This window comes from Castor canadensis, chromosome 13, assembly GCF_047511655.1.
Source record: "Castor canadensis chromosome 13, mCasCan1.hap1v2, whole genome shotgun sequence".
Classification (NCBI taxonomy): Eukaryota; Metazoa; Chordata; class Mammalia; order Rodentia; family Castoridae; genus Castor; species Castor canadensis.
Window position 1 is genome coordinate 58,327,160 of NC_133398.1, and position 16,312 is coordinate 58,343,471.

The 16,312-nt window shown below is 34.8% G+C and overlaps 1 protein-coding gene across 22 annotated transcripts in view; it reads left to right on the plus strand.

Moving 5' to 3' along the window:
• Mpdz (multiple PDZ domain crumbs cell polarity complex component) overlaps positions 1–16,312 on the plus strand; it is a 170,614-nt gene that overhangs the window by 93,231 nt on the left and 61,071 nt on the right. For 17 of the 22 annotated variants that reach the window (XM_074051850.1, XM_074051863.1, XM_074051856.1 and 14 more), the window contains 4 exons: positions 2,583–2,699; positions 4,509–4,676; positions 11,597–11,878; positions 12,116–12,239. In XM_074051850.1, coding sequence (XP_073907951.1) covers positions 2,583–2,699; positions 4,509–4,676; positions 11,597–11,878; positions 12,116–12,239 — 691 coding nt within the window. The remainder of the gene's footprint in view (positions 1–2,582; positions 2,700–4,508; positions 4,677–11,596; positions 11,879–12,115; positions 12,240–16,312) is intronic. The other 5 variants (XM_074051857.1, XM_074051867.1, XM_074051862.1 and 2 more) reach the window with 2 other exon arrangements.

Below are 16,312 nucleotides of genomic sequence, written 5' to 3' on the forward strand. Positions count from 1 at the left end.
TGAATATAAAGATTCAATTTTGGATCCTATTTTTAAGAGACTAAAGGAAAGAAAACAGTCAGAATGTCCAGAGATAAATATATAACTTTTGACCCTTTTTTAAAATTCATTATTTTGATTATAATGAATGCAGATACTTCAAAGAAATATGGATTCATATATTAATATTTCATGTAATGGGACATTCAAAAGTATTAGCAATGGCTAGACGTGGTGGCATGTGCCAGTAAACCTAACTACTTGGGATCCAGAGATGAGGAGGATTGCAGTTTGAGGTCGGCCCAGGCAAAAAGTTAGCAAAACTGATAAGCCAGGCATGGTGGCACACACCTGTAAGTCAAGCGATGTGGCATAAATAGGATGATTGTGGTCCAGGCTTTCTGAGGCAAAAATGTGAGAACCCATCAAAAAATAACTAATTCAAAATGGATCAAGGGCATGGCTCAAGTGGTCAAGCACTTGTCTGACAAGCACAGGGACCCCAAGTTCAAGCCTCATTACTCCCCAAAATAAAATTATTAGCACTATCAACTAACAATTGATAGTCTTTAATCACAGTGGAATAAATTAGAAAATCTGACATAATGGTTTATGTACCCGAATTAGGTTGACTTCAACACATTTTTGTTTAATTACTACAGAGCAGGAAATTGAATATTGCAAGATGGGTTCATACATTTGTGGCTCCCCCCAAAGGAAGGAACAGCCCCCAGACACTATATGCAGAATGCTTTATTAGGTGTAGTGATTCTAACATGGCACTTACTGCAGTTTGCAATTAAATATGAGAGACATTGTCAAGGTTTGTGGGGTTTTTTCCCAGAGTATAAATACAGTGTTAAGTGAAAGGGCAAATACTCTTTTCCTTAAGAAAATGAAAAGGTACAGATATATTTGTGTAAATAGCAATAAGGATTTTTGTGAATTTGTTCAAATAGTAAACTTTTTTAACATTTTAAGTGTTACATTAAATATATTCCATGTCCCAATTTTAGTCCACAGAGAATTTCTGTAACCTGTAAAATATATTTATGAAAAAATAAAGATGAGAAGAGAGCAACGGGAATGTGGTATTTCAGCCTGAAATCAATCCAGTACAATCAAAATCATAAGAAAAGACCTACACAGAGGGGGTACAGGAATGAGAATGGACCGTCATGGGACTCTGCATAGTTATTTAGGTTGGACCATAAATTTGGCTCTGGTGTTTCTGTTAGAAAAGAGAAATGGCAAACATAACTCAGTATGTACTTTTCACTGGCCTTAAGGAGAAACCCTACCAGTAATTTAGAAACAGAATCATCTCTTTTCATCTCTTTTCTAGCTAGTTACAAAATAATTTGTTTTAATGGTAGTACTAGTGTTTGAACTCAGGGCCTTGTGCTTGCTAGGCAGGTGCTCTACCACTTGATCCATACCCCCAGCCCTTTTTGCTTTAGGTATTTTTTGAAAAGTGTCTCACATTTATGCCCTGGACAATCTGGACTGCAATCCTCCTATTTATTCTTTCTGCATAACTGGAATGACAGGTATGGGTCACCACGCTTACGTTTTATTGGCTGAGATGGGAATCTCATGAATTTTTTTGCCCAGTCTGTCCCCTATCTGTGATCCTTCTTGTCTTTGCTTCCTGAGTAACTAGGATTACAGTCATGAGCCACTGTACCCAGCTTAAAATAATTTTTTGATACAATATTTGATATTTCAAATTCAGTATGCATTAAATGTATGATGAATCTCACTGTTGCCTAAAGTGAAGCTTAATAAATTTTAAACTTACATGTATGGGGAAAGAAGAAACCCAGTTTTCCCTGTAATACTTATTTGCATTGTCAATATGGAGTGATGGAGGAAAAACAGTTTTCTAAATATTTTAACCCCTTTTATCAAAGACTAGAATTAAAATGTTAATTTGTTTCATTCAGTGTGAACATGGTTACAATGTAATAACTCAGAACTGCAATTTCCCCAGACTGTGCACTTGTGTAGTTTTGTTTGATTTTGTCTTATAAACCATGCTAAATTAAGAACCTTCACTGTAGGGTTCGTAACATTCCATATAAAGTAAATTGTTTTCTTTAAATAATGTTCTAAAAAGGGATGAGAAGTAAATTGTATATAAATGTATATAAAATAATCTTATAATACAGGAGAGAATCGATCCTTTTTTTTAATGTTTTAGTCTTTTGCTTCTTTTTACAAGTCTTAATATCTAAACTTTGCCTTTCATTGTTTGGCCAGAATGTTTGGCCCATAAAAAAAAATGACCAGATGATTATTATAATTAAAATTGTTGATTTCAATAATCTTTTACAAGAAGAATGAAAAAATAATAGAAAAAAATTTCATCTAACAGATGATGCTTATACTGAATAATTATCTTCTTTGCATCTTTTTAAGTAAAATATTTAATGTGGATGTTTATCAAATTTCATACTTGACATTCTATGTTAAAATCATCATTTGAAAACTTTATTTTTTTCCTCTCCCTTCACTTCTCTTCCTCTTCCCCTTCCTTTCTATCCCTTTTTGCTGTTGTCCCTCTTTCTCATGAACTGATCTCAACCACCATTCTCCTGCAGCTTTCACCAGAAGAAGGTTATGTTTCTGCTAAGGAGGATTCCTTTCTCTCCACACCTCACCCCTGCGAGGAGCAAGGGCTGGCTGGCAAAGCCCTCTTCAGGGCAGACTTGGCTCTGGTTAGTGGCTACAACTTACCAAGCTTGATTTTCAAATACTTGTCTATCTCTCTGCCTTTCAAAATATTCTGAAGAAGTCTTCCTATATTCTTTGCTCTGTTTATCTTAGAAACTCATTGTGCACACCTTGCTTTAAACCCGAGTATGAATTATTTCTTTGACTCTATTTTGATAATCCTAATTTTTTGAGAAGTGGGTGGGAATAATTCTTTCTGTTAATATTTTTAAGTTGCAAGCTCTTAAAATAGCTGTTTGGAAAATTTTGATGAATTTATAGTAAGTGGAATAATTTCACATTCTGATACTTAGCATACTAGGTAACTTTTGGCCCTGCTCTCCACGGGCATTATAATTTAGAACGCGATAAACTATGTAAGGAACTGTGGTGTTAAGTAGTACCCATTCATAACAGATTGTTTTTGAAATGTCACAGGACACAAATAGATCGTTATCTCTGAAGTACCCCAAGAAACAGTAATCTCTCTGGAATCTATATTGCTTCATTAAACCTCCTTAAATGAGTGCCAATCAAAAAGAAGGTTAGGTCCACCTTTTTGGAAGCTTCATATCTTATAGTAGTCATAGGGATCCTCATCCTCTCTAACCAGCTATGTTATATTGGACTGGTCCCTCAACTTCTCTGGGACCTAGAGTTTTATCTCTATGGTAATTGAGCAAATTGGAGATTAGTCTCTCTCCTAGGATTTTAAAGTATCAGCAATATTGAGGTATTTTTTTCTATAATGTTACTTAAATATTTGTCTATTATAATCTAGCATAAGGCTTAATTAACATTATCTGCCTAGATAGCAAATGCTAAGTATTTGTTATCCAGATTGTTATACATAGTATACATTTGTAAATATAATCCTCCACCTAGTACCTCACTAGTGAATTTGAAGATATAACTTCCCGTAAACATGTAAGTTGAACTAATAAAGAAGGAGAATATATGGGACTTCGCCATCAAGATAACTAGAAAATGCTGGCGTCAGAGAAGTGCCAGTTCTACCTCTTCTGAGGTATGATAATGAGGGAATTACAAGTGTCAAAAGTCAAGATGGCTTATTTCTTTTTGTTTGGTCTGCCACAAATGATAGTTGTAGGATTTTTAGATAACATGTGGTGCATGTCTCTGTATCATTCTACATGAATTTTCTTTTTTTGCAGTGCTGAAGATTGAACTCAGGGCCTCATACTTGCTAGGCACGCTCTCTACCACTTGAACTGTGCCCCAGCCCATCACTCTATAGGAATTTTCTAACAGAAGTTTATAACTTGTAACTTTAGAGCTTTAGATCATAATTAGGCCCCTTATTTGTTAGTATAATTTTAACATGAAATCACAGATTTTCTCTTTAGTTTTTACAATTTGTGTGGTTTTAAAATCTAATTAAAGATAATTTAAGTAAATAGATCAATTGCATGCCTGCCTTTATTTGAATTCGAAAAGTGGCAACCTTTTTCATTTTATTATAAAACCACACGAGTTGGTCATGTGAACTACAACAAGTAAATACTTTCCTTAACTCACAAAACTATTTAAAATTGAACCAGGCCTTTGTTAATTGTTATTTTTAGCTCTTGTATTGTTGGAGTAAAATAGCCTTCTCTCCAGCACCTTCTTCTGTGGATGAACAGTTCATCCGGTGCTGCTGCATTAGTCAGTCTCTGCTGTGTTGAAGAGGGTGGAGAGGACACATGCAGAGAATGGATGGACAGAAGAATGATACCAGTGTTTAGTTTCGAGTGGTGAATATGATATATGTGACAGAATACAATTACCAATTGGTATTACTTTATTCCTAGGTGGATACACCTGAGGCTGAATTAGTAGATGAATCCACATTTGAGTCTCAGTTCTCTCCAGACAGTGACAGTGTCTATTCCACCCAAGCCTCTGTTCTGTCTCTTCACAGCAGTGCTTGTAGTGATGGCCTGAACTATGGTCCTTCCCTGCCATCCTCTCCTCACAAGGTACAAAGAAAATTCCATTTAATTTATGGGAAAATGGTGTGTAATGTTCCAGAAGTCAGCCTTTATGAGGAGTTGTAAGAGTAGCATATTAGAGATATGTTTTTCCACTCATGGATTCACTATCATATTAAAGTACAATTTCATTTAGCTAGTGTTGGCTGAATATCTTTTAGACTATTAGAGACTATTGTGTCTGTAAGACAGAATATTAGACACAAGGATTCAAAACTTTAATTATGATGTTCATGTCAGAAAGACTTCAGAAGTCATTTTCAGCAGTATCTTCTTTGGAAGTATTATACAAATAATATTAAAATAGGCTTTTAAAAAACTAACAGGCAAAAGTGGATAGTAAAATATTTCTTGCATTAATTTAGCATTTACTAGGTAATTTAAACTTCATGCTATACTTTTTATAAAATGATAAGAAAGCATACATAAAAATCACAGTGCATAGCAAAGTGTGTTTTTGTCAATAGATACAAATGAAGAGCTTAGTTACTATTTCACATGTTTGTACCAGCTGTATTTTGGACATAGACTATTGCCATAAATGCCCTAACTGTATTAATCTCTTGGTGACATACTCTGTAATGCTCAATAAATAATATTTTGCAATTTCCCAATACTGTAAGTGCCAAATTATATTACATATTTTAATTTGGATTTTCTGACTACTCTTGAGTTTGAATGCTTTTCCATATATTAGCCATTTGTTTTCACTTTTTATCAATGATCTCTTCATATATTTTGGTCATTTTTAAATTGACTCCTTATTGTTTATTTGTTGGAGTCACTTGTATTTTCAGCAAATTGATATATAAAATAATTTAATATATTTTTATGTGTATGTGTGTGTGTTTATTTAAAAATCTAAAAATGTGTGTTGTGATACAGTTCAACTTCCGGAAAGAAGTTATCTGTGGAGAAAAAGGAAGCATGGGAATTTAATGCATCTATAACATGTTGTTTTAGAAAAAAGAGCAATTGAAAATATGGAAAAATGTATCTATTAAATATAGGCAAAGATTTCATACATGGACTTTTATTTTTCTTTAATTTCTTTGTTGAAAATATACCATAAATATTAAGATAAAGAAACTGGACAATAATGTTTTCTTAAATTTTGATACAGTATTTTCTACATAAGTTGAATTAGTGGGAAGGGATCTCACTTATGAATAAACTGGAAGGTAGCATTTCCATAGATCTAGCACAGTTCTCTTTTCCTGATTAACAAGTATTTTTTTTGGCCAGAACATTTTCAAAGCATTCTCTTTTGTGTTTGAGGTGCACCTGTTATCCTTGCAAATGATGCTGGGCAATCTCCTTGAATTGGTTTGCAAAGTATAATCTTGAGTGGAGCAGCTGCTCCCCTCTTAGCACACCTGAGACTGACTGTCTGGCTGCATTCTGTCTGGAAAGTGTTCATCCTTTACTGGCCTCAGGGCTGGAAGCTGAGTTCATCTCCTAATGGGATCTCCTAATCCATGGCATAGCACACTTCTTGCCAGTGGGACAGATTGCATTGTTTAACTTAGTAATTGTTACTTAAAGGGATTACACAGTCTGCATACTGAGAAGCATGTACTTTACAGGGCAACTGCTGGCTGTGTGCAGCACAACATATTGGCTTGCTGAAGTCTGTTTACCTTGCCTTCTTTTCTTTTTTCCCTGAGCACTTTACTCTTTTGTTGAAGCAAATTTTGGCAAGCTGACCTAACAATTGAAATATTTAAACTATGAAACAACAAAGAAAACATTAATGAGGATGTTCTTAAGCACATTGTGAAATTCCTGTGTGCTTCTGATTTTCTTAGAAAGTAAACCTGTCCTGCCTCGTGGTAAACCTCTACAACTCTAAGGGTTATTTTTTGTTTTCTGTTTTGTTTGTTTTTTGTTGGCTGTATCTTTTAAGTACATAGATTTTTCCTGGAAAAATTTATGTAAATAAAACATTATATATACATTCTTCCTGTTTATTTGCACTAAATTGATCTTAAAAGATTTGTTATGGAATTTAAAATGGACTATTTTTCTTAAAAATTAATAAAACATAAGAATATAGTATATATGGCTATTTAAATATGTATAACTGTATACACTAAATAACCATAAAAGGTATGTGGATGTTTAAGAAATACAAAGATGCCTCCATAACAATTAAAAGAGGTTAAAATAGAGTATGAAGACCTCGGTATTTTCTCTGATTTTTGACTTTGCTAAATGATGATGGGAAATGGATGTGTAATCTTACCCATCTCTTCTCCTTGATGAGAAGGCTTCCTTCCTTGGTCACATATATCTTAAGAGCTAAACATGGAATATGGACTTGCCCTCCAGGGAAGTGATGCCCTTCAGAGCAGAATTTAGGGCTGAGCAGCAGTTTAAGCACCAAAGGGCTATAGCCATAAATTGGTACTCCTGTTAACGAACATCTCCCATTGGGGGCCCATTATGCTTTTTTTTTTTAAAAGTAATATGTATTTGCTTACTTTGATTAATTATCATTTGAGAATTTAAATATACCCACTTCCATGACATTTAAATTATTTAGAGGCAGGTCATCAAAATGTTCATTTTTAGCCAGCCATGGTGGTGCTCATCTGTAATCCCAGCTCTCGGGAGGCTAAGGCAGGAGGATTGCAAGATCGAGGTCAGCTTGGGCTATATAGCACAATCCTGTCTCAAAATACTCCAAAAAGAAGGGGTACATTTTAAAGACAGCATGGCTATGACCAGTGGTTTTTCCTTTCTTGTTGGTTGAGGTTTTAATTTTTTTTTAGTAATCTTTTTACCCCCCCTTTTTTTGTTCCTTTAAAAATGCAGTGATGTTTTCCCAAACATAAATGTTCATAGACTTTTGCTTAAAAGCTCAACATGCTTTCTGAGAAGATGGAGAAGATGCTTGCTTGGTTTTTTTTTTTTTTTTTTGGATTTTGATTTGAAAATACTGCTAATAAAGATTTAATAGCTGTATGTTAAGTCTTTCCTTATATTCCTTTTCTCTGCTCCCACTCCATGCCCTCCTATTATATCCACATTCTCAGTTTCTCACCAGGAGTGAAATTGTTACCAATGTGGTACACATCCTTCATTCCTGAATATTGGTTCAGCCAGGAAATGCTGTTAATTCAAGTGGAGGTCAAAGTTATATTTTTCAAGATACGGATCTTTCTTTCAAATGCAGTTAATGGGGTTTGAATTTTCCTCCAAATCTCGACTTAGTGTTATTTTCTAGTATAAAATATTACTGCCTGCCTCCACATGCATATTTCAAATGTTGGTTCTGTTTCAAAATGGTTTTTGGAGGCAGGTTAGATTAAAAAACTAATCAAATCACTCTACTCAGAATGATAAAAGTGATTATAATAAAAGTGTTAGTGACTAAATTTCAGGCTCTCACAAGTGTAAAAGATACCGCCCTTTACCACAGTAGGAATGGTGTATTAATAAAAAGGGAAGTGCTACCTTACCGAAAAAAAAGAGTGGGAGAATGACAATAAGTGCAGCAGCTGTGCTTGCAGTAATTATTTTAAGAGTTTAATAGGAATTATCTGGTAGACTGCTTACTGAAGGAAAGCAGGTTGTGGCTATTGAATATTTAAGTATTTAGCTAGACTACATAAATTTATTATCCACATAAAAATGTTTTTGGATGTAACCTTAAATTATGCTTTACACTTAAGAAATAGAGCTTTTCTTCAAGTGTATTTGGCATTTTAACTTATCTACTCTCCCATTTTTTTTCCCTGAGAACAAGACGGTTAACAACTAGAGACACATACTAATATGGATTTTTGAAAGACCTCAGTTTAGATACAAAGTTTGCCCTGAAAATTTGTAGGGTTATTTCTAGACATCTTGTGGGGGGCAAGAGCTGTTTTTCTTCTAGATCCATAAGAATTTAAAAAATAAAACTCAGTTGGTTGTTCAGCAACCAGAAATGATTTTTAAGTGGGCATATGTTATTTACTCTGTTGATTAGCTGTTTCTTTTCTATGTGTCTGTGAAAACTCTTTCATGAATAATGCATAGAAGTTTCTGTTATACAATTTTCAGTAAACCCCAGCTAATGGGTGCGTTGACCTCTTTTTCTCATGAAAAGCAGTGTTGACCCACGCACAGGAAATCAATGTGAGTCAATGCCCTGTATAGCTATCCTTATCTCAACCAGCAAAAACCCTTGTTCCTTCCTATTATTGCTTATACTCTCTCTTCAACAAAATTAGAGATAAGGGCAAAATAGTTTCTGCCGGGTATTGAGGGGGTTGGGGGGAGAGGGAGGGGATGGAGTGGGTGGTAAGGGAGGGGGTGGGGGCAGGGGGGAAAAATGACCCAAGCCTTGTATGCACATATGAATAATAAAAGAAAAAAAAAAAAAGAAAAGCAGTGTTGATTATCTTTCTTTAGGGCATGAGTGAGATGCTTTTCTGATAATTTTGAATTTAGTAATATTGAAACTTACGATTCCTTTTGTAAGTACATTATTATATTTCATAAGAATAAAATAAAGTTCAGCAAATGAGCCAACAGGTTACTGTTCAGATTATGGGAGTGTGGAGGATGTTACTTTGTTGTTACTTGTTTCTGAAAGTACTAAATGGGTTAGTCACTTGTTTGAAGGACCCACAGCACCCTTTCTGTTGCCATGAATATTTGATGATTTCAGAGAATATATAATTTGCATTGAAGAATAAGTGTAATAAATTATTTTGGGCCAGTTAAATTACTCCCTTAAAAGAAATGGAAAGAGACCCATATCTCATACCATATCTGAAATACATTCTAGATGGCTGAAATCTAAAAACAAATTATAAAACAGAAGAATAATACTAGGAAGCATTTTATTTACTTTGTGAGGAGGAAGGATTTATAAAGCAATAATAAAACCTAGAAGCACAAAAGATGACAATTTTCATTGCATAAAGAATTTAACTGGTGCAAGAGAAAATATTAACATTAACAAATACAAGTGACAGACTGGGAAAATCTTTGCAGTATGTCATGAAGACTTTATATTCAGAATAGGTCAATGAGAAGATTGAGCAATCCAGATGAAGTATAACAAGAGACTGTGCATGGAAAGTACACAAATTGCACATCGTTATGAATTGTGAGGAATATGCAGAGTAAAACTGCTGAATATATGTCATACAGATCAGATTACCTAGCTAATAGAAGATTGTGAAGATTAGTTAGTAACTATTCCCACAGTCTCTCTCTCTCTCTTTTTGGGAAAACTGGAAGACAGTTTGGCAACATATATTAACATTTTAGTGTTTGTATCATTTAATATTCATACCACTCCAATTCTAGTAGTTTATGGCAAATACATTTTTACACATGTACACAAAGTTGTATAATACAGTTGCTGTAGCTAACAGTTATTGAGCATTTCTTGATAAGTCAGTTCAGCTTTTAGTGCTGTATGAGCATTAACTCTGCTTGTTCTCAAAAGAGTCCTATATTAGGTTCCCTTATTTCCTCCAATATAGGTGTGAGGGAAACTGGGCACAGCATGGATACAGTATGTCAAGTTATTTGCCAAAGTTCATTTAACCAGCTGTGAGCCAGAATTTGAACTCAAGTAGCCTGCCTCAATAGTACCTGTACTCCAGTGCCTGTCATACTTAGGAATGATTTCTAGCCATAAGATTAACACTGAGATAGAAATATCTTACACTGAGATATGAAGAGATTGTCCAAAACAGCAAAAAAAATCACTTAATGTATGATTCTGTTTAGGTTTAAAAATATATATATCAATTTGCATGTGTGCATATCTTTACTTGTATGTATATATTATACAAATGCATGATAATTTGATGGATTAAACACCTAACCAAAGCCAGCTGTTTGTACTGGGTAAGGGAATGGACCTAAGAGCTATGAGGAAAGACTTTCATATTATACTCTGTATGCATACACAGTGTTTATATGGGAATGTATTTTCAGTTTTTGTGCTTTTAAAATATTAATAGGGCCAGGGATGTAGCTCAGTGGTAGAGTGCTTACATGAAGTCCTGGGTTCAATCCTGAGCACCACAAACAAAACAAAAATATAGATAAAAGAATTGAAGGAAAACCTGATAGCCAGTGAAGCAACTGCTAGCCCAAAGCATAGAAGTAATACAGTATGTCTTTTGTAAATAGATACATGTGGTTACATAGTAGTGTATAATTTTAGCATTTCAGGACCTTGTAGAAATTTAGCCAAAAGATGTTCTGTGACATACAGATTGTTAATAACAGATCCTAGATTAGAATCTACATTTTTGACACCCCAATTTAATATTCTTTCTGTTATATCTTGTAGAATATTTGTATAAATTGCTCCCTTTGGTAATCTCACTTGAAAGGCTCATGTTTTTCTCCATAAAGACTATTAAATGTCTACCAAATACCTGTTGAAACTATTCCAGGAATGGAGGAAGGGGGGAATAAAGGAGAATGATGGAAGGAAGTAATTCAAGTATGATATATTTGATATATTGTAAGAACATTTATAAGTGCCACAATATACCCGCTCCCAGCCCAACACTAAAATAAATAAATAAATAATCTTTAAGTGTGATTTGAAATATAAGTTACTTGTTTCTCTACATAGTTTGAGCTCAGAACAATTTTATTTATGGATAGAACTTATATTGTATTAAAATGATGTTATATTGTACAAGTATAACTCAGTAGAACATGACCTATGTAATTTGCAGGAAGTATACTCAAGCCATTTGTGAAAATAAAAATAGGCAAACAATCTGCTAAGTGAAGAACTTACACATTTGTTAATGCTTTTAACGTAATGAAAAATTGTGTTTTATTTTTTGCTAAATAGTAGTTCATTAAGAAGTGGTTTTACAAAATAAGCCGATATGATTGTAGTAACAGTTTTGACTTTTTTATTCCTTATCCATCAGGATGCTACTGAGGATTCTCATGCAGTACTTGATTTGCATGTGTCGTTGGAAGAGCTCTATGCTCAAAATCTCCTGCAAAGACAAGATGGCAATCTACCTTCAGTAGATCTGAGCATGGGGGCTGCTTCTGGCTTTACTGTAAATGATTATACACCTGCAGATGCTATTGAACAGCAGTATGAATGTGAAAGTACAATAGCTTGGACTGAATCTCAGTTATCAACTGAAGTTATATCAAGTGCTGAACTCACTTCTCCTATACTACCTGATTCAAGTGGAAAGGTACTATTTTATTGATAAATCTTGTGTGTTACCTAGAGGTAGGGGGCAGTAAAAAGTTACTGTTCTGGCTAATCCATTTGGAATGAGTGCTCATAGGACAATGAGGCAACCTATGAACTTATTTGATTATAGGTTCTTGCTGAATAAAGCACAACTAATTAGAGAGTGTGGAATGTTGAAACACACTCCAAAGTCTAGTTTTTCCTTTCCATGTGACTTGTTTTATCTTTCTTTCAGAGCCCTGATTACTTAATTGAACAGAGCTCCCTGGTCTCTAATGCCGAGTGTGTCATGCTACAAAGTATGTCCAAAGAATCTTTTGAGAGAACTATTACTATAGCAAAAGGCAATTCTAGTCTAGGTAAGTTTCTCATTTTCTAGATATCCCTCCTCTCTTTACCCCCTTGAAAAGGAGAAATATGTTCACATGGTAGATTTCAATACATTTTTGCTGTAGATAATACATGTTAGAATTTTTCCTTGTTTCATTCTTTCTCTCTTTTCTTCTCTCTCTCATCTTTTGTTTGAAATTTTCTTACAGTTTCTGTGGTAACCTATGAACGTATTTCTTATATACTCATTATTTTTCCTGAAATGGTTCACAGGTTTGTTTATTTCATACTAGCATACATCCCTCATTCTCTTAATTATTTCAGAATATTCAGAAGACCCATTTACATTGAAGTAAAAGATATATGAATTATTTGTGTGTGAAACAGCAATTCAAAATCGGAATTCTTAGAAAATGAAAAGTCAGCAATTTCGAAATCTAAATTCTTTGGAAAAGTAAATTATTAGTTTCTTTGAATGTTCCTCATTATACACAAGTCAGTTTGTGTTTAATTTCTTTCATTCACTGAAATAAAGACTAAAGACATCCAGGTGTGCCACTACCCAAATATAAATACAAGTTATTCACTAGTTCTTCCCAGGTGGCAGGATTTTGAAGTCCTCTGTTACCCATAAAGTGTTTCAGCTGGTTAATAATCGGAAAGCCCTCTTAATTGAGCAAAGAGTACTTCCTGAGGAAATGAAACCCTAATTACAATAGTGAACATTCTCAGGGCAGAGCACATTTGTACTCTAACTGAACTAAGCATTAATGTGACTCAGCCTTGTCCCTCCTACTCTGAACTTACGAACAAGATGATAGACCACTTGCTCTGATGCCTCGATGCACCCAAGACACTAGTTAGCTCTACTGCAAAGATCCTGTTCCTTCTGTGAAGTAATCAACCTGCACCATTTACATTGATACCTTATAGCAGGGGTATGTTTTCTTGTGAAATTTGAGAGTTGACAGAGGAAACCAACAGTGCTTACTTGGAGAGTGAGACTCAAGCCTCTGTTTCCTAGATTTTGTTTTATTTGGAGGTGGCTGGGTACTACCAATAGCAGCTAAATTATTAGACATGGGTCACACACTAAGGGAATAACGTATACAGGAGGAATAGGGTAGGAAACCAAAAACTTGAAAGTGTTTGATGTGCCTACTGTAGAGTAATGAATAAAGTCATCTTAAACTGACAGAGGCCACTATGGGAAGGTGACTGAGAAGTATTGAAGAGGTCTGGTAGATATGAACCAGTTTGGGTTGTAATACACATGTACATGGAAGCAACGCTAGGAATCTCTCTGTATATCTGTCTTTATCTCAAGTTAATAAAAATGCTATGTCTTTCTTATCTCTTGTGTTTTCTCTTCAACAAAATTGGAGAAGAGGGCAGAATTGGTTCTGCCTGGAAGTGAGGTGGGTGGAGGGGATAGGAAGGGGTTGGGGAGCAGTGGGGAAAGATGGCCCAAACAATGTATGCACATATGAATAAATGAAAAATAAAAAAAGAAAATTTTAGCAGAGGATTTCTATGTTGTAATATTTCATATGTGTATAAAATATAGCTATACAATATAATTCTATGAACTTTTTATAACTCATTAATTATGAGATAAGTATTATAGATATATAAGCCATGTCAGATTTATTTCATCAGACCACTCAGTATTTCTGAAACCATTTTACTCAGAATATTAGTTTCATAGGATGTAAATAGGAGTTATAAGGGTGTCAGCATTTGGTAAACTTAAGAAGACAACTTCCTCTTAGTATTACTTCTCAGTATCTTTGACACTGCAATGTGTATTATAGATTTATGGGAAGAGATTATGGAATGCAGCCTCTCTCACATATAAATAGCCACAGAACTCATTTTTGTTGTTAAATAGCTCATAGCAGAGAAAAATCCCACTTGAGAAACCCCATTCTCATTCATCTATCAAACATTTATTTTTATATTATTTGCATGTACATAGATACCATAATATATCTTTTTTTTCCTACTGGAACATGAGTTTAAGAGAGTAAACTAATTGACATGAAATCCTAAAGGCACTAAACTATTATAATGCTATGATGGACACTCATAGAACATTGAAGGCTGAAAAGAAGGAATAGCCCATCTCTGCATCCTGAGAGTGGAGGTGTTGAGGAAGTTTTCAGAGAAGAGGACATGTTTGATTTAGGTCTTGAAGAGAATAGATTTTTATGACTGTGGAGGAATTGAAAAAGCTGGAAGCTGCTAGAGCTAAGGCAGAGAGAAGAGCAAAGTTACTGAACCTGTTGGGTATGGGTGAAATACACATGATGGCTGGCAGAGTGAGTGGGAAGCTAAATGAATCCTGAGCGGAGACAAGTGCTGGGCAGAATTATGTGCAGGACAGAGGGCCTCAAAGGACTGAAGTGTGACACTATGAATATGTGTTTTAAGAAGATCATTCATGCATAAGTTAGTGAGTTACATTGGAAGCAGTAGGAGGCTCTTTTTTTTTTTTTCATTTTTCTTTTATTATTCATATGTGCATACAAGACTTGGTTCATTTCTCCCCCCTGCCCCCACCCCCTCCCTTACCACCCCCTCCCCCCTCCCTTCCCCCCCTAATACCCAGCAGAAACTATTTTGCCCTTATTTCTAATTTTGTTGTAAAGAGAGTATAAGCAATAATAGGAAGGAACAAGGGTTTTTGCTGGTTGAGATAAGGATAGCTATACAGGGCATTGACTCACATTAATTTCCTGTGCGTGGATGTTACCTTCTAGGTTAATTCTTTTTGATCTAACCTTTTCTCTAGTACCTGTTCCCCTTTTCCTATTGGCCTCAGTTGCTTTAAGGTATCTGCTTTAGTTTCTCTGCGTTAAGGGCAACAAATGCTAGCTAGTTTTTTAGGTGTCTTCCCTATCCTCACCCCACCCTTGTGTGCTCTCGCTTTTATCATGTGCTCATAGTCCAATCCCCTTGCTGTGTTTGCCCTTGATCTAATGTCCACATATGAGGGAGAACATACGATTTTTGGTCTTTTGGGCCAGGCTAACCTCACTCAGAATGATGTTCTCCAATTCCATCCATTTACCAGCGAATGATAACATTTCGTTCTTCTTCATGGCTGCATAAAATTCCATTGTGTATAGATACCACATTTTCTTAATCCATTCATCAGTGGTGGGGCATCTAGGCTGTTTCCATAACTTGGCTATTGTGAATAGTGCCGCAATAAACATGGATGTGCAGGTGCCTCTGGAGTAACAGTCTTTTGGGTATATCCCCAAGAGTGGTATTGCTGGATCAAATCATAGATCGATGTCCAGCTTTTTAAGTAGAGGAGGCTCTTCTAAAAGCCATAGTTCGAACACATATGGTTTTACAATTTAATGACTTTAATTGATCTCCTATTTTTAGTTTATTGAAACAATGTTGAATTTTATCAAATCTTTTCTTCATCTATTGAGATGATTATATGGATTTTCTTGTATATCTGTTAGTAGGTCAGATACAGATTGTTTTTATTCTAGTAAAATACGTGCATAACATAAAATGACTATTTTTAACCATTTAAATTATACATTATATAGCATTAAGCAGAGTTACATTGTTGTGCAACCATCACCACTATTCATCACCAGAACTTTTTTACCTGCCCCAAGTGAAACCCTGTATCAATTAAATAATCGTCTTATTCTTTCCTCCTAGCAAGCCCCTGTAAGCCACCATTCTACTTTCTGTCTTTGAATTTGACTACTCTAGATCAACAAATAAGTAGAACTATGCATTATTTAGCTGTTTTTGACTAGCTTATTTCACTTAGCATAATCTCTTTCATTCAAGTAGCATGTGTCAGAATTCCTTCCTTTTGAGACAAAATAGTTCCATTGTATATATGCACTGCATTTTCTTTATCCCTTCATTTGTTAATAGGCACTCAGGTTGCTTCCATCTTAGTTTTTAAGTTTTGACGTAAAAATATATGAAGTTAATTAAATTCTTGAAAATAATTAGGGAAAGGCAGTTGTAACCTTCCTTTCTATCATCTGGAAATCCATTTACACTTCAACAGTTTAATTTAGAACTAAAGTACAAAAGAACCCTTTCATTTATTTTCTGA